Source organism: Cyprinodon variegatus, unplaced genomic scaffold (assembly GCF_000732505.1).
Source record: "Cyprinodon variegatus isolate N-32 unplaced genomic scaffold, C_variegatus-1.0 Scaffold452, whole genome shotgun sequence".
In the NCBI taxonomy this organism is placed as follows: Eukaryota; Metazoa; Chordata; class Actinopteri; order Cyprinodontiformes; family Cyprinodontidae; genus Cyprinodon; species Cyprinodon variegatus.
Genome location: NW_015150905.1, coordinates 288,679 through 306,996, shown reverse-complemented (window position 1 = coordinate 306,996; position 18,318 = coordinate 288,679). Strand labels below are relative to the sequence as shown.

At 42.2% G+C, this 18,318-nt stretch overlaps 1 protein-coding gene across 6 annotated transcripts in view; it reads left to right on the top strand.

Moving 5' to 3' along the window:
- LOC107093902 (rho GTPase-activating protein 39-like) overlaps positions 1-18,050 on the top strand; it is a 37,615-nt gene extending 19,565 nt beyond the window's left edge. Inside the window, exons 1-10 of one of the 6 annotated variants that reach the window (XR_001481639.1) lie at positions 2,290-2,437; positions 3,185-4,595; positions 8,528-9,194; positions 9,382-9,474; positions 12,157-12,230; positions 12,720-12,919; positions 13,988-14,079; positions 14,155-14,324; positions 16,667-16,966; positions 17,023-18,050. Coding sequence is in view for 1 of the 6 variants with exons in the window: in XM_015389233.1 (XP_015244719.1) it covers positions 3,185-4,595; positions 8,528-9,194; positions 9,382-9,474; positions 12,157-12,230; positions 12,720-12,919; positions 13,988-14,079; positions 14,155-14,324; positions 16,667-16,861 (2,902 nt within the window). In the remaining 5 variants the exon portion in view is untranslated. Of the gene's footprint in view, positions 1-2,289; positions 2,438-3,184; positions 4,596-8,527; positions 9,195-9,381; positions 9,475-12,156; positions 12,231-12,719; positions 12,920-13,987; positions 14,080-14,154; positions 14,325-16,666; positions 16,986-17,022 lie in introns of those variants that run through there. The other 5 variants (XR_001481638.1, XR_001481636.1, XR_001481635.1 and 2 more) reach the window with 5 other exon arrangements.
- The last annotated feature ends 268 nt before the right edge of the window (positions 18,051-18,318 follow it).

Here is an 18,318-nt window from a genome sequence, read left to right as displayed (position 1 = left end):
GAAACTGGATACAATTTACAGCTTTATGTTGGGGTGAAATCATTTTGATAGTCATCTTGAGGCCTATGTGCTAAGGCTGGGTAAATGTACTATTGGCCAGCCGATATTTTTGGTCTATAAGTTTTGCATCAGCTGGATTGGTCGATTCATTGTGTTCAGCAGCTATGCTTTGGGATCACGTAAAGCACATGCACTGCCTCTACCTCCTTTCCCTTCCTGTTGATAATGTTTAATTTAATGAAGGTCTTTGTTTTTCTTTTTTTCTCAAATTTAGACTTGTATAACATTTATCATTGTAATTTTTATCGTGCAAATGGAAGAAGAGAAAACAAAATCTACCATTAAACTGATAAAAAATAATCTGCATTGGCCTTAGAAACCTGTGTTTATGACAATAATGAAATGTTGCAATATAATTTTAGTTTAGGTGGTCCTATGTACCATATTTTCCACACTATAAGCCGCTACTTTTTTCCCACGCTTTGAACCATGCAGCTTATAAGAAGTTGCAACTTTTATTTTCCTAACTACCGAGGAGGAAGTCAAAGTTGGAAATGAGAGAATAAGGGCTTAATTTTCATTTGGCACAAGAACATACTAGCAGCAGGAACAACGGAGAACAGATGTCCCCAATTCGCACATTTTGCCATTTATTTGCCGTTAATGCTGCCGAACCAATGAAGAGACAGGGTTCGACTCCTGCAGAGCTGAAATAGAAGCTCTTACTGCTGCGAGCCTACAGGCTAACGGGAGTTAGCATTCTTCTTTGTCCCTACTCTAGCGGCTAAATGTAGAGCTCCACCTACAGGTTGGGTGGGTGACGGTTTAGTAGATATCAGCGGCTTATAGCCCGGTTTGGCTTATATGTGTAAGTTTCCTTTTTTTTTTTCTTCCCAAAAATGTTAGTGGCCGCGGTTTATATTGAAGTGTGCTTTACAGTCTGTAAAATACAGCATTTTTTTTTTTTTTTCAAGCAAATGTGTCTTAAATGTGCTTTTTGAGGAGCTTCATAAATATGGTAAATAATTTTTTTTGTAGGAATTAGTTCTGAAAATTCTTGGTTTTTACTTAGTTTACATTGGTGATCATCCAGCCCTAAAATCAGAGGAGCCCTGAAGAACTTGCTAAGCATTTATTTAATAGATCACACAAACCTCACCATTTATTAGGCAGCACAAAATAGTCAATTACAAGAAATATGAAGATAGTTTTCCGAGTTTTGATGAATGAAAATACTATAATAATGCAGCTGTGCTTTACAGATCAACCGTTAAAAGCAGTAAAATCCATCTTGCCATCAGTTCCTCCTTGTTTTGGTAGTTTTGCATTTGTTCTGTTTGGGGCATAATGAGATGAAGTTCAAAGCTAGTTTCCTACAACCTTCCTGGGCCTTTATGTCTGGTTTATTTATTTATTTTTCCCTCTACGTCACAATGAAACCCTGCGTTCTTCCACATGTGTGAAGAAGCTGCACTGCTCCATGACTGCAGCGTGTGAACATCACATGAAGCATTTCCTGTTTGTACAGAATAAAGGGAAGCCCTTTCTCTGTATTCTCCAGACAGGAAGTAGTGGTCACTTCTCTCTCGGGGTCAATCCTCAGAAAATTAGTCACAACCCAAATATACAGTCATGTTTTATTCACAAGGCAATGTCATTAACCCCAGAGATGTTTTTTTATTTGTCAGGGAAACCTGTTTTTAAGACCATTGGCTTATTATTTTCCTCGGTGCTAAAATACCTGGTTGTCGTCACCTGCCCAGGTGGCTCCTCTTCCTGTTTGATGAGACTAACGTGAGAAAACAAACCCCCTTGTTTCAAAGAGAGCAGGCAGTGGCTCCACATGTTTATAGCTGCTGCTCGTCACCCCACCACCCTCTGTAACCTAATACAGTCACACTAGAACGGTGGCGTTTTGTCGCACGTGTCTGTCTGTGGATGTGTTAGGTGGGCAATAAAACATCCTGGTTTAACTGGTGAGGAAGAGGCTCTATGGTGAACAGGTTGTTTTCCTGGTCCCATGCCTGGACGGTAAATCTGTGGGTGTGTCTTAGGATGTTTGTGAGGCAGCATGACTCACTCTGTGTGTGTGTGTAAGTGGGTGGGGGGTCCTGATGGAGAGATGGAGGGCCATGCTGTAGCTGGAAGGACTGAAGGAAGTTTGCCGTTGGTGTGAGGGACCTCTAGGGAATTGTTCCAGCATTGTTCCAGAGAGACGTAGGGGGCAGGAGGAGGGGGGTTCTTTCCACCTCCTACTCTCCTCCCTCAGCGTCCTCTTCCTGCTGTTACAACCCAACTCAAATCTGCTTGCTGCTGGTGAAGAGACACTTGAACCACTAGTTCTAAGCCCGGCACTGATCTGTTTGGTTGGATTTACTCAGATGATCGGCTTTGATGTAATTAATTACCGTCCTGGACCAGGTTGGAGTGTGAGAAGGTAAGTCTGCCTGGTCTCCATCTAAACCCATTTGCCTAAAGCCCCTTTCTACTAAGCCAAAAAAAAAGACTCGTGTTGGTTTTTAGACACAGAAGTTGGTCACATTTTGATGAGATTGCAGTCAAGGATTATAAGGCAACAGCAGCAATGAGGGCAGCATGACCAGATTGATGGCAGATTGTTTAGCGTTGCTGGGATTAGCCGGCTCTTGGCTTTGAAGTTTGCTTGGTCATTCCACCCAAAAAGGGAGAGAGAAGCCCCATCTGTGAGTAACTGTGGTCCTGACTTCATCCAGATCTCTGTGGTTTGTATCATAGTTCAAATGTCTCTTCAGTGATGCAGCATAGCAGAGTCTGATCATCTACACATGACTCAAAGTAAATATTTTGCACGACTCGAGTTTGTCCCTCAGACATGAGTCACACCTAATAGGACAACCTTAGGAGGGATGTGTTTTGTTCAGCCACTCAGTATTTTTAGGCTTTTGATAATTTTTTTTTAAACGCACACAGAAGTTATTGTGGCTCTGACAGGGCTGCGTTGACTGCCAGGCTAAAAATGGACTCAAGTCTTTAGAGGTTAGGGAAATGTTTGCAAAAGACTTTATGGCAGATTTTCCCAGCGCTCTCATGCCTGCACTTATCATATATAATGATGCTGCTTTTATGACTGTCTTTTAAGGGTTTGTTTAGCTTTCAGATGCTTTACTGCTTTCACTTAACTCAAATCTCATGGATTTCTTTCCAGGGATAATTCGCAGAGATGGCAGCCTACTCCCGGTTCTAAAGCGGCCATGTTGGTGAAGGTGAACAGCATGCCGCGCAGCCAGCCCGTCCCACCACTGCAGCACAACACACACATCAAAACCAGCACTGCCTCCCTGCACCCTTCTTGCAGCAAATCCCACGGAGGACACCTGAACTCCAGCCAGGGATATAAAACAGCCCCTGCTGGCAAAATGGCCAGTGATGCACGTCCGGCTCATCACATAAGGAAAACCAGTAACGGTAGCTTCTGTTTGGTGACATCAGACAGCGGCCACCCCAGTCCACTCCTCCATAGGTCACAGACTTGCACCCCTCGCCCTGTCTCTCCTCAGTATGGTTGCACCGCCCCGATCTACGATGAACCAGTTTTAGACTGTCCCATATATGATGAACCCCCTACAGATATGGAAGTAGAGGGGGCCCACCTGTATAATGGACAACCTTTGTCTCGTTTGACCCCTACTCAAAGTCTTCAAAAGCCTAGACTCCTCCCACACCCAGCCTCCTCTCATCTGGGGTCTAGACACCGGAGAGACCCTTCTTCCTCTGACTACAGCCCAGCTGGTCTGGAGTGCATCAAGCACATGGTCAACGTGGACCCCAAACAGGGGCTTCCAAACAGCTCCCCCCTGCCCACACGAGCTGCTTCCCCTACCTCCAGACAGGACCGTGTTTTGACTCTGCCCCAGTCACAGCCACACCCGTCACAGCAGTCTCGAGGTCAGTCGAGGGACAGAGAGCCAGGAACCCCGGGACCGAGTTCGCTGGACAAAAAGCATAATTGGCGGATCCTAGAGGCCACTGTGCAGCGTGCCATGGATGCACGACACAGCAGGCAGAGCAGCCAGGCCTCGCAGGACTTCCCGTCCACAACTCCCCAGGCCACAGCCAACTACCAGGACTCTGGGTACTCCACAGGGCCCTCTCCAAGCCTGAGAAGAAAAAGCAGGAGGCGGGTGGGAGCCGGTGGAGTGGCAGGGGGCAGGCCGGGGTCGGTAGGAAGCAGCGGAGAGCTTAGCGCCCTAAATGAGAGACTTATGGCAGAAATGAGGGAGGTGGTGAGTCGCTCCAATACCATGAGAGAGGTGAGAGCTGGGCTGGACCCAGAAATGGGGGAGAGGGGGGTTGTACCCCGCACACGCTCCCCCGCAGACTCGCTCAGGTGGTTTGGAGGAGGAGGGAGCTCTACAGGCAGGTGTCCATCACAAGAGGACATCAGTGGTGCTCCGCGGGCCTTAAAGGGGATGGCTAACTATGGCCCCTCTGCTCTGACCCCAGTGGATGTTCCAGGGAGGCAAAAGAGGACCTATGAGAAGGTGGATACCTTGGAGATGAGCATTAACAGCCAGGCCAGCCTTTCATCACCGGAGACACCAGGACCACCATCACAGGTAATCTACTAGTTATTGGTTGGAGAGATGGGCTGATCAGAGCGCCAAGGTTTTATTGTTTACCAAATATTTCATTACAAAGCCAAACATTCATTGATGTTAATATTTTACAACCTATAATAGCGGTTAGCATTGTTAACTGTAAACATAAATCTGTTTCTATTACAAATTAGCTAGCAGACCTCTGCATAACTTGATAACACGATGAGGAGGTAACTGGGGTTGAAGCAGCATCCTCTCAAACCTGCAGGTCACTGTTCCTTTAATAATCCATGCTCCATGAAAGGCAGAGGGTAAAAGCTGCAATAAAACCAAACTAGAATACATTTAGCTTTCCTTTTTATCTGCCTAAAACCCGTCTCTCCCTGCTTGATCTCTGCAGCTGCAGTTTATATACAGTAGCTTGATGATGGCCTGTTACGGCTCTGTTCCTCCTTGACCTGGTTTTACATTTTAAACACCTCACTGATGTAGAAAATAGCAACTTTTAAGCCTTTCTCACTCTGGAACAGAGTAATTGTCAGTGTGACCTGGTAGACCAGAGCCAGTGGAGCTGCAAATTGCCCAAATCAGCACTCTATTTCTTGAGGCATTTCTAGTCTGTAGCTGTATGAATAAACGTGTCTGCTAATCTGACGCTGTCTTTAGTATGTCATTAAAAAGCTTAAATATATTTAAGCTGGTGGAGCTCTGATCCCTGATTTCTCCGTAGATTAACTGTTGGATAAGAAAAGCGTTAGTTGGCCAAGTGAGGCCTCTGGTTGCGCTCGAATAAGGCATTATTGTTTTCATCTATGACTTGTTGGCATTTATAGACGTGCCTGCTTCTAGTTCCTCAAAGGCACAATGAACAAATTGTTTAGCCGAGCAGAAATGTACCTGCTGACTGATTTTTAGATGTTTTTTTTTTTAAATATCACTGAATATTTTTGGGTTATATTTAAAGTTGCAGAAAGAAACCTTTCTGCAAAAGGGAAATGTTTTTACCTCTTAAAACATTTAAACATATAAAGTCAAGCGTGTAAGAACAGCTTGGAAGTAAGCTGTTTATTAACCCTTTTACCTGGTGTTGACGCCCATTAACCCTTGTCTGTCTGATTCATCAAATCTCTATACATGTAGAATGAAGACCAGGTGAAATAATTGTCTTCTATTCAGTTTACAGTGCTAGGAGATCAAAGTTCATCTTCATTACTATTCTGTAAAGATTTATAACAGCAATCTCTCTGGGTGAGGCATTTAACCCAGGATGTTAAGGAGCAGAGCCTGACTGTAGAGGTGGGCCCTACTTTGGCCTTTTATCAGCTCAGGGCAGTAACTCCCTCAGTGGTTTGCTGTGTTAAGCATATCTGTAATGCCTACTTATTTCCCACAGCCATCCTGTCTATTATCAACGCCGACATGTTTTCAACCAGATTAGCTACTGCCTTCTTTATTCTATAACAATGCCCAGTTTAGATATGAGGCATAACAACGTATGTATGTCCTTATAAAGCTGTAGGGAAGAGTAAAGTACATATAGGTCTAACAGTAAAGGCAATGGTTGCAGCAATAGCAGTCATCCTCTTATGGCTGTCCATCTGCCCTGCACTGCAGGCGCTCTAAACTCATATGGCAGCTCTGTGCTTGGGTAGCGAGGCCCATGCCAGGCTAGAGAGATTCAGGACATGGCCTCCTTTGGTCAGGAAGAAGGACTGCTGTGGCCCATATGTCCCTGGATTGTGCGGAGGAAGAGGAGGAGAGAGGCAGTTTGGTACCGATGTAAGACGGTACCACTGTAGCTCCTGCCTGTTTCAAAACCCGAAGGAGCATTGGCCCCTTAAGTCTCTATTGGAATGTTCTTCTGACCTGCTGACAGCTCAATCCTATACTTGTTGGATTTAAATATCATAGGTGATGGGGAGTGCTTTGGTGGCGCAGGGGTTGGCGCACACGACCCATGTCAGGTTCGAATCTGGCCTGTGGTCCTTTGCCGCGTGTCTTTCCCCCTCTCTCGTACCCCCTTTCCTGTCAGCTTACTGTCCAAAAACGAGCCACCAGTGCCAAAAAAATCCAAGAAAACTTCCATCCATCCATTTTCTGACACGCTTTATCCAAAGCGGGTTCGTGAGGGGTGCTGGTGCCTATCTCCAGCTGTCTACGGGCCAGAGGCGGGGTACACCCTGGACAGATCGCCAGTCCATCGCAGCTCAAAAAAAACATTAAAATAAATAAATATCATAGAGAATGTAATACCATTCAGAAATGCAGTAATAAATGAGTGTTGGTTCTTCTTTTTTAAGCTGGATCGGCTCTTCACAGGTCAATAGTCATGACCCAGTATGAAACATTCATCTTATTTAACTTATTTGGTCAAAATAACTTATTTATTGTTTTTAAATAGAAAATAACCATTCATTCCTTATATAATCAAAAATAAACATGATTTATTCATGGTTAACTTTTAAACCCTTGCTATAGAACTTTTTACCTGATAATTTGCTTAATTTAAGATTTAAGGAAACTGTTATTGCTTGTTAAGCACAAGCAACCAATGAAAATAAAAAGCATTTTTCTCATCAGGAGGATGTCAATAAAGGGGTGCAAGTCAAAATGTAGAATAAACAAGCTCTGAATGTACAAATTTATCTGCAAAGAACTAGAATTTTTTTTTAAATTACAGGTCCTTAATTAGCCTTAGTATATATTTCGTGTATTATTTAAAAAATAAAAATTCTGTCAATGTTTTGTCTACTTCAATCATGTCAAAATGTTCACATTAAACAATGTTTGGCTTGAAAGCTGGGGTTTTAGTATTTGGTTAAATCTTTTTCTAAATTTATGGTTTAAGATTTCTATCCTGCAAGGTGTTAAAGTTTGGTAAACTTTAGGGGATATAAAATCACTTAATATGTAAAGGGCTAAAAAAAAACTTGAATATTTAACTTATTAAACAACTCACTGATGGAGCTTTTAATTATTCATATTAAGTTAGAATTTCTTGTCTTACGTAAAACTCAAATATTTTTTTTTAAAGTCCGAAATTTCTGTAGCTTGATAACTTAAACAAGTTACCTTATTAAAGAAATAGGTCGTTTTTTTTTTTTTTTTTGGCTAACTGGAATATATTAAAACAACCAAAGTTATAAAAAGAAAAGTTTCAGTAACACGTGGGGGTGGGGCAAGCATTACTTTACTGCTAGAGAAAACTCGGTCTAGAGCTTTCTGTCTTTCCTTATTAAACAGGCTTTAAACTCTACTGAGTAGCATGAAAAATAGCTTTCAGTTTTCCTGTAACATAACTTTTTAAAACCTAAAGGCATCTTGTTATGATAACCGTCCCTCATGAAGAGTTAACGTCTCTAATTCGGTCAAAGAGCGCTGTGAACTGTTTCGATCCAAACCTCACATTAAACTGAAAACCCAAATCTATAATCCAGTTTTCCATCGTTTCATGCTCCCCAAAGGCCCAGTGACACCACATGTTGCTGCTTTTTACGTTCTACGATAAAACCTGAGCTTTGGCTCGTGGTGTGTGTTGTTCCTGGCCTTCTCTGGTGAGGAGGCACAGCTCCGGTTTACTCTACCGCAAAGTTCAGAGGGAGGTCTGGGGAAGAGGGGTTTTTTTGTTGTTTTTTTTGTCTTTGTTAAGGTCTGACTGATGCAGGGAAGGGGAGAGGTTAGGACTGTTCTACTGACTTGTAGCCAGTGTTTAGGAGAATCTACTTTTATCTGGCTACGAATCAAGCATTAGAAAATGAATGTGCCGATCGTGCTCCAGTTTTCCCTGGAGTCCCAGCTCTGCAGAGAGGAGAGTATTAGGTGAAAAGCAGCCCAGCTCTTGGTGTGACACAATGAAGAATGCAGCTACCATCAGTTTGTATCTTTAGTTCCCACTCCCCCTTAATATTTCTACCTCTCTTATTCGCGTCGTTCTCTTCTCTCCCTCGCAGGCGGGAACCCTAGAGCTGCAGGCTCAGTTGGAGAGCAGGAAGAAAGGCATGGTGGATGGACGGACGGCTTCACTAGGTCCGCATCGCTCTGCCAGCCACGACAACCGAGAAGGAGCGGATGGGGCAGGAGGGCGTGGAGGAGGATCCTCCTACCAGCTCTCTTATGCTACCCTACGGCAGCCTCCACCACCTGACATGGGCATGGAGGACTGGGCCAGCAAGCATCTCAACATGCACACGCAAGGTCTGTTCCGCCGCCGCGTCTCCATTGCCAACATGTTATCCTGGAACCGCGGGTCCATCAAGAAGCCAATGCTGGTCACCAGCGACCGCGCCATCAGGAAGGAGGCCTGCGAGATGTTCAAGTTGGTTCAGGCCTACATGGGAGACAGGCCTTCGCGGCTCGACCGCCGCCACTGCGCGCTGCTCATCGTCACAAAGTGCTGGGACATGCCGGGGCTGCGGGATGAGCTCTACGTGCAGCTGGTGAGACAGACCACAGGCAACGCCAGCCCCCGGAGCCTGGCGGCGGGCTGGGAGCTCATGGCTGTCAGCTTGGCCTTCTTTGCCCCCTCGCCCAAGTTTCGCTGCTACCTGGAGGGCTACATCCAGAGACACACGGAGCCCAACAGCGACAAGAAATGTGAGTCTCAGACTGAGGCACAGGGTGGGTCACCTTTCTTTCTGTCTGCTCCTCCCCGTTTACACCAGCATCACCGATTTTGTTTTTTAGCAGAATTATTTTTTTTTTCTTCCCTTAATCATTTGTTTCTGTAGATCTTTTCTGTATTTTTTAATGCTGCTTGATCTCCACTCCACCAGAAAACTGATGTTTGCTCTCTTTGTGTTCATAGTGACACAGTTTATTTTGGAACAGCAGGAACTAAAACTGAAGAAAAATTCAAAGTCCAGAAAAAAGAGGAAACAGAACACGGAGGAAGAAGAAGGTATGTTTTTTCACTCATCGTTTTCAGAATGCTGCTTTTTCCAAGAAGCCCTCCTCAGTAATTCCCAATTGCACACGCGTTTCTGTTGGATCCCTGCTTAAGGATCCTGGGAGACCCACACGTGGTTTTCTACTCTCTACAGAAGTTGTCTGTAGTCACTAAAATATGTAAAACCATTGCAAATCAAACGCATCACTCCCTGTAGAGCGAGCGCTGTAAGTGGGATGGAAAGTTCAGCGCGGTGGAGTTTGTCATAGTGCGAGATGATTTCCTGGCACACAGCCAGTGGGTTTCACAGAAAGTTAAACAAGAGGAGAGTTTCAGATGCTCCTTTACAGCCACTGTGATCGGCTCTGTGAACCATCCTCATCATCAGCACGCGTCTTCATTTGACTAACTCCTTTGACTTGGATGATGTCACCGAGGAGGAGTCATCAACCGCTAAGCGCCCCTACCGAGGCCTCATATTGTGCCTCAGAGATTCAGATTCACACAGAACAAAGCCGAGCTGACTAAAAGGTCAAAAGAGAATGCCACTGGTCAGATGACAGATGGAAAAGTAATTCTCACAACTTATTTTACCACCATCTTTAACAAGTTTCATTCAACCGACACAAATGGGCAGATAATTATGAAAAAAAGGATAATAATTCAGTCCCCCTTTACTATGAACTGCATCTTGAAGAGCAAGGAGAACACCAAAGAGGTGTTTTAATGCTTTGAAAGAATAGCAAGAGCTTCAACATTAAAGCCCTGTTCTTTTTTCTTCCAAAAATAGAGGATAAAACTACAGCGAGCTAAATGAGAAATAATCAGAAGAGCAGTTACCAGAAGTGAATAGGCCGGAAAGCTAAAGGTAATTCTGTAGGAGCTGAAGAGATCCAAAGCTCAAGAATCTGCTGACTGTTGTCTTTAAATGATACAAGGTCCTGTTCATGGCTTGATACAAGGAACAGAGTAGGTAACTTGTATGGAAAATGGGGGAAAAAACTTGAAAACATTCCTGGACACGATGGCGGCAGTATCATGCTGAGGGGACGATTGAGGGGGCAAGATTATGAGCTGAAACTTTATCAGAGCTACAGTTTCCAACCAAGGGCTTCGATTAGTGTCAGTGACCCAGGTTAAGCTCAGTCCAACATCCTAAGAATCTGGCTCAGGATTTACATCACATCCATTCTGACTGAGGTTGAGCTCTAATGAAAAAAGAATCACCAATATTTCCAGCCTTCTAGAGGTAGAATGCAGTGTAGTAAATGTACTCGAATAGACTTGCTCTGTAATTGACATTAGAAGGTGTTTTTATTGTTGAATCCAGGAGGAAGACCTTTCATATAAAACCCATCTACGATTTTCATCCCACTTCAGTTATTCACAACTTTATCTGTCAATTAAAAGGCTTCACACTTTGAAAGAGCCCGAATCCTTTAAGAAGGAGCTGTGATCAGCAGCGCTGCAGGTTTAATATGGAGACAGGTGACTTCAGAGAGAGCTTCAGAACCATTTTAGTCTGAAACCCAGAGAGGTTTGTTTTCATCCGTTCCATAAACAGTCACTATGAGACAGAGGTAGTCTCTCCTTTGCATCATCCTGGAATAACTTTGTATGTTTGTTGTTGAGTGTAATTTTAGTGCGTGTTGTTTGGTGTCGTGTTCTCAGCCTGGTTCAGCACCAGTCAAGCCTTTAATGAGCTCCCATTCCTCCCAGGCTTTGGTTGCTTGGTTGTTGCTGCACTGATGGAATCAAAACTGATGCAAATATACAGCGACGGTGTCGAGTGCCAGCAGAGCAGGTCGTCTCTCCCTCTGAGGAATAGGCTTCTATGTTGGGAGACAAGATTATATAGATCAAGGACAAATTATTGTTCTTAATCAATATAATTACAGTCTGATATTTATTAGATTAAGATCTTGTACAGTCACCTGTTTCCAATAAATCTAAGAGGTTTGACATCAGGCTGGAGGTTTGTTGCTTCTGAAATCCCCCCAGATGGTTTCTCCTTTTCCTCAATGAATGGAATCAGAGAGCAACGTTAAACCCACAAGAGTAGAGTGTTTGGTTTACGTTACCTAAGTGAGGAGAGATGGGGATTATTTCCCTGCCTGAATGTCGGGGGGTTTCTTTTTGCTTTTCATTGAAGAGTTTTTAGAGGTACTTTTCTGCCGGATCTGATTCTTGAGGTGCATCCGGTTTTTGGAAATGGCTCTTCTAATGCATTTCTCCTAAAAGATCTGAGGGATACTCAGGGCAGGAAGCTCCAGTGCTTCCTATGCTCTCCTGAGGCCTTTAAGTGTAGAGCTGATGAATCACTTGAGAGTTAGATGAATGGCTTTTGTTCAACAGCAGTAAATCTTAGCTCAGCCTGACAGTTTAACCGGGTACGCTCTAATCCCTGCATGCCAGGGTCGCACCATCAACATGTCTCTCTAGTTACCGCCGCCTGCTGCCCGAACTCTGTCTGACATCTGTGGGAAATAAAAACACTGCTGTTGCTGTTCATGGGAAAGAATTTAAATGATTTGTTGTTTGGTGCATTCAGTGATGACTGACTCCCCTCTACAGTTTTTTTTTTTAAGTTTTTTTGTTTTGGGATCTTTTGAGGGTGGAGTGAAGGGTTTGTGTTTTGTTTCCTGAAAAGTTGGTTTTCTTTGGTCATAAACTGGCCTGCTCTTTTCTCCCCAGGCCTTCCTATCAGCACCTATGCTAAGTTCTGCCATCGGAAGCTGCTCAAGGTGGCCATCACAGGAGGCAAAAAGGTGAGCAGAGAAAACAAGGGATTTATTTAAAAAATTTTCTTATTAAGAGTGAAATTTTTCAATGTTTTCCCATCCTTTTTCTGTTGAATTCACTTATCTATCCCTTCATCCATCCATCCATGTTGATCAGTTTATCTTTTCAACCATGCTGTTGATTTTAGTGTGCCCTTGATTAAGGGTTTTAATCTCGACCTTTCAAATAAACTGAAAAGACTCAGAACTGTTGAAACGAAAGGCAGGATAAGTGTGGTTTTTAAACCAAATGTGTGTAGGTCATGATGCGTATCAGTTTGAGAGGTGAGAACCTGAGGTGAATCATCCTGGTTGCCGTCTCACAGGGAGCCATAATTACAGGTGTACGGGAACAGTCACCGGTGGAGACGTAAACAGAACCAGTCACAGCAGCTGCAGGCACAGCCATGATTAGTAAGACAATCCTCTGACATACTCTGATTGTAAATCTTCCACTGCTTCCCTGTTTCCTTCCAGGGTCTTCGTAAGCCCACCTTGGAGGAGATCGACCACAGCAGACGGGCTATCATCACCCCGTCTCTTTTTGGCAGCTCTCTAGAGGAAGTGATGGAGAGGCAGAGCGAGCTCTTCCCAGACAGGAAGCTACCCTGGGTGCAGGTTCAGCTGTCCCAGTATGTCTTGGCTCTGGGTGGGGCTCAGACAGAGGGCATCTTCAGGTAAAGTAGATCCAACGACCCGCCTCCATGTGAGCGACGGGACAGAGCTGTAGTGTAGCAAATTAGAAGGACTTCTTACCAACTACATGCATATATAGGTTCTAGTCTCTATAGTTAGTGTGTGTGTGGTCTTCATGTTCTTTTTATCTCTACACAGTCCCTGTCTCTCTACAGCACACAAACAGACACAATAAACAGAGCCGTGCTTTGCTCCTTAGAACGGCGCTGTGTAATTTGATATGAGCTGATATGTGTTTACTGTACTGACCAAGCTGCTCTCAGCGGTGTTTTCAGTGAGACTGAATTCTCTATGATCCCCACATGTATACAAACCAGATCCCCTTACTGAGGACCCTGTATTCTGTAAAGGAACATTTCTGGAGAACATCTCTGGCTTTGTTTCCCATCTTTAGTGGAAGAAGGGTTGACTGCATGGCTGTTAGATTGATTTCTATCTTTGTTGCACCAATCTGCAACAAATGTAAACCTAAAGCAATATAAGAAATATGTGGAGTAGAAGCACACGTCCCTCTAGTGGCCACAGAGGGTAACAGCACTTTGGGGTTTTTAAAAGCTTTAGTGGGTTGCAGGCCTATGGAAAAGAAAAAGATAAACATTTTTGTTACATTTAAACACAAACCCATTTATTTATGTTGTTGTTTTACTAAAACAGAAATGTTGAATCCAATCCAACCTCAGTAAAATAGAATAGAACCTGTCTGACAACATGAAGTAGGCTGAAGGTCTTTAAAGCAGCGCCTGCTTCGATCAAAAGACGTTCAAGAACGGAAGGAAAATTGTGAATAACATGGAAAGAACCTTTTATTTGATTTCCCTGATGATGCAGAAAAGCTTTAGAATCCGTTCCAGTGTAGACGTCTGGGCTTATGTTTCTATTATGCAATAACCCCCAGCTGCTGAAGTCTGCTCTAAATGTCAGTTAGGATCCAGAATGGAACATTTATGCACATTAAAAAGCTCATAAAGGCCTAACTTTGAGATAAATAAAAACTATTATTGGCTTTTAAAAACCCTGCTTATGGTGTTTTTTTTTTTTTTCTTCCTCAGAGTGCCCGGAGATATTGATGAAGTGAATGCATTAAAGCTCCAAGTGGACCAGTGGAGGATTCCAGAGAATCTCACTGACCCGAATGTTCCTGGTATGGGTTAGATCTGTTTAACCCGTTAACACTCGGGTCTTAAACATATTCATTGACACACGTTTCCTTTTGAAGCCTCTCTGATGAAGCTGTGGTACCGTGAGCTGGAGGAGCCCCTGATCCCAATGGACTTCTACAAGCAGTGCATCAGTAACTGTGATGACCCGGTGGCAGCCATAGCTGTGGTGCAGTCCCTCCCAGAGCTGAACCGTCTGGTTCTGTGCTACTTCATCCACTTCCTTCAGGTAATAACCCCCACTGGACCAGGATTCCTGATTACATTGCTTTGCAATGAAAAAAATATTAAAACCCAATGAGTTCTCATCATTTTGTCAGCTTCAAGGTCTGACATGGTCAGGAAGAGGATGGTCTTTTTTCACCGTCTGTAAACTTATAAAAAAAATTAAAAAAAAAAGATACTAAGAATGGGAAGTATCTACTTTTTCATGTTTATATCTTTATGGTGCTTATTAAATGCAGCTCTTTTATATTCATTTAGCAAACTCAATCTTTGACAGTGGTGTCAAAAGTACACACATTCATTACTAGAACTATGAATACTGCAGTTTAAAAACATTCTGTTAAAAGTTGAAGTAACAACTTGACCTCTTTACTCAAGTAAAAGTGAAAATATGTGCTCCAAAAACTACTTAAAGTATAAAAGTATAAAGTAACCTTTAAAAAAAAAAACAAAAAAAACAGCCAGATGCCACTATATGAATTAAAAGCTTAATTTTTCAACTATTTCGAAAAAACTTCTTTGAGATAGGGCCAAGGATTTTGGTCTCAGTGTCCATCTCCCGATACGCTCTCGCCTGTGTCTGACCTTTCAGACATTTCAACATCTTTTTCTGAATCCGACATTGTAGCATGGCATAGACAATTCACGTTTGCAGTTTGAAGAACACCTGCTTGCTTCTGATGATTTCCTTTGCCGTCTGCACAAATTTGACGAATAGCTAACCAATGAGTGTTTGAGTTACGACTCATCCAATTACACTTGTTTTCACTAGATGTGGATGGTGCCAATGATCTGCATTAGATGGCGCACATGACGTGAAATAAATATTTAGAGACATTAAACTGAAGCCAAGAGTAACGAGTAAGAAAAATGTAAGGAATAGAAAGTACAGATACTTGTGTGAAAATGTAATGCGTAGAAGTCAGAAGTAGGAAGAAAAATAAGTAATGGAGTAAAGTATAGATACCTAAAAAGTGTGCTTAAGTACACAAAGTATTTGTACTTCGTTATTTAACACCTCTGATCTTTCATTTATGAAATCATGAACTGATTTTAAATTGTACCCATCAACTCTTTGATTTTGACTTATTAACTCACTAGAAAATAAACAAAACTTCCTGTTTGCTTTCTAGACTGCTCTAAATTTAGCTCTGCTTGGACCCATGATGCTTAGTCTGGGTGAAAAGGGCTAAACAAAACTCTAGGACTGCTTTTTTTATAAAGATTTTTTTTTACCAGAGGCAGCAAAGGGGAAACACTAGCTCAGTTACATGGACACAAATAATCGTAGTGGAGGATTGTTCATATCACAAATGTGTCATATAAACATTTCAGACTTAAGATTCTAATCTGTTTTGGTCTAAATGGTGTCCACTTACACACCTAGTAGTATCTTTGGAGTAAAATCACCTCCTCTGTGCATGTGTGCAACATCACTGTGACGTTTTCCTCTTTACCAGCCTTCATTTTCTGGCTCCTGGTTCTCCTTGGAGGAGGAGGTGGCTCTAAATGTAGTATGTGGATGAACATGCCATTCCCCCTCTACCCCATAACAAAGGAGCATTAGCATAAGGTATCGCTGAGCCCTTAACTAAAATGACCACCAAAAACAAAAGTGTGATGCAGCGAAGGTCCATAATGAAAAAAAAAAAAGGATGAGGATTAGTGGAAAATAACTGGTTTGTTTAGAAAACAGGCAGCTTCTTCTACTACCAAAGGGTTTTTGGAAAACAAGACAGTTCCACATGCTCAGATGATTTAATGGGATCAAATCCTTGGTACATGTAAACACACCTCATGATAGGATCATTTTATTCAGTGTCCGTGTAAACAGAACATTTTAATTTTCGATCAACCAAGGTTTAGAAGGGAAATTTTGCACGTAAATGTAGCTAGTCTTTTTCAGCTACTCTACATTTATACAAATATATTCCTTTCCTTTTTCAAAAGGTTCAAAACATATAGATCAATCAGCTCCAATATCCTTAAATTTGGGTGATCAGCTAATACCTAGCTAATGTTCAGTCACCTTTCTGAAGCAGATAAGATAATCTAACTAAAATTTGTGTAAAATTTTTATTACGGTACTTGAAAGCACCATCACAGATGTATATAAACCAAGTTTTTTACTATTTCAAGATATTCATTGTTTTTTTTTTTATATGTATTTATAAAATAGGATTGGAAAGTTAAGGCTGTGTTGTAATCTTATAACAACTAACATGGTCAGTTATTGAAAGAGTATATAATTGTCAGAGGGGCTTTTTAAAGGTTAAAGGTCAGTCAGCACACAGCTGGAGCCTTCCTCATACCTTCTTCTAATACCACCATCATTATCATTACCAGGTATTTGCCCAGCCGTCCAACGTCGCCATAACCAAGATGGATGTGAACAACCTGGCCATGGTGATGGCTCCCAACTGCCTCCGATGCCATTCGGACGACCCGCGGATCATCTTCGAGAACACACGTAAAGAGATGTCCTTCCTGCGAATGCTCATCGTTCACCTGGACACCGGTTTCATCGAGGGGGTGGTGTAGACACTGAATCTCTCCGAGTGCACATTTCAGCCATACTTTTCCAAACAAACACTGTCTCTGTTGAGGTCACACTGGAAACTGTTGAGGTGATGTACAGATCTTAAAGTGTGTGTGTGTGTGTGTGTGTGTGTGTGTGTGTGTGTGTGTGTGTGTGTGTGTGTGTGTGTGTGTGTGTGTGTGTGTGTGAATGATTGGACTTTATCTTTTCCCTTCCAGAGAGACATTTCAGTTCACTGTTTAAAACTAGAAAAACTTTTTTGTTTTTTAACAGCATGTGAAAACAGGCTCATGCTTTATTTCTTATTCTCAAGATATTACTACTGTTACAGCTTGGTTGTGAAAGACGACATGAATCAAGATTTATTCAGAATAATTCATTTGTAAAAAGAAAAGATGTTAATTTAAGCATTTACTCTCTTTTCCTTAACTTTCTGCTTTTATTGTTTGATTTATCAGTGTGAACAAAAAATGTCAATTTAAAAAAGCCTTGTAATCTAATCACATTTTCCTCCGCTTGACTTTTAGTTGTATTGCTGATTTTTGGGATTTATTTCTTAGAGAACTGCAGAGCATACAGCACCTTTGATTTGAAGCACAGCCTGGGAGGATGTGCTGGAAGCTGTTGTGGATTTGGAGGAAAATGTAGTGAAAAAACCCAATTAGTGATTTATTTTTCTTCCAAATGGAACCCATTACTAACGCCATGTCATGCTGTTAAAGTTCACTCATCCGGTAATTTGCATTTTATTTGTTCTGTTTGTTTAGTTGGATTCATTCTCTTGTTTGTGATCCTTTCTTTGGCTCAGGTCTTATGGGGAATAAAACGGGTGTTAGACATTCATCACCAACTTAAAACTCTGTGTGACACCCGTAGAGAGAATGGAGCATTAGTGAACCTTCAAACGGTGTGAAAACAATGTAAACAGCTGTTTGTAAATATATATCCTGAGTGGAAATGTGTACTAACCTTCCTGAAGGTTAGTTTTTGAGAGTGGGAGAGGTTTTGGGTTCTGTTTTAATGTAAAGAGCATTAAAAAGATGTATAAGTGAGAGGCTGTAATGAAGAGATGATATTTCTGCTGTAACTGCTTGCTGTTTGAACAAAAAAATAATTCAAACCACTTTCAGCATATGTGTGTTTGCAGACTGTCCTCATCTGTAATGACTATGAATAAATGTTCATTTGTTGACCAAAAAGATTGTTTATGTGGATTCTTAAGATAAATAGTGGACTGAGGAAGGAAATGATATATTTGTTTTTATTTAAAGTGTGTTTGCAAATGTTTCAGGGAAAACTTACTGCAGTCCAGGACACATACTTGTATATTTTATTATTAATTTTACGTGGGAGAAAGATTAACAAATGTCTAGACGTGGAGAAGCATAAAGCGTCCTGCTAAATCCTCCTAAAGCATCATGGAGTCAGGACTTTAACCAAGCAGTTAACTTTCATTTTG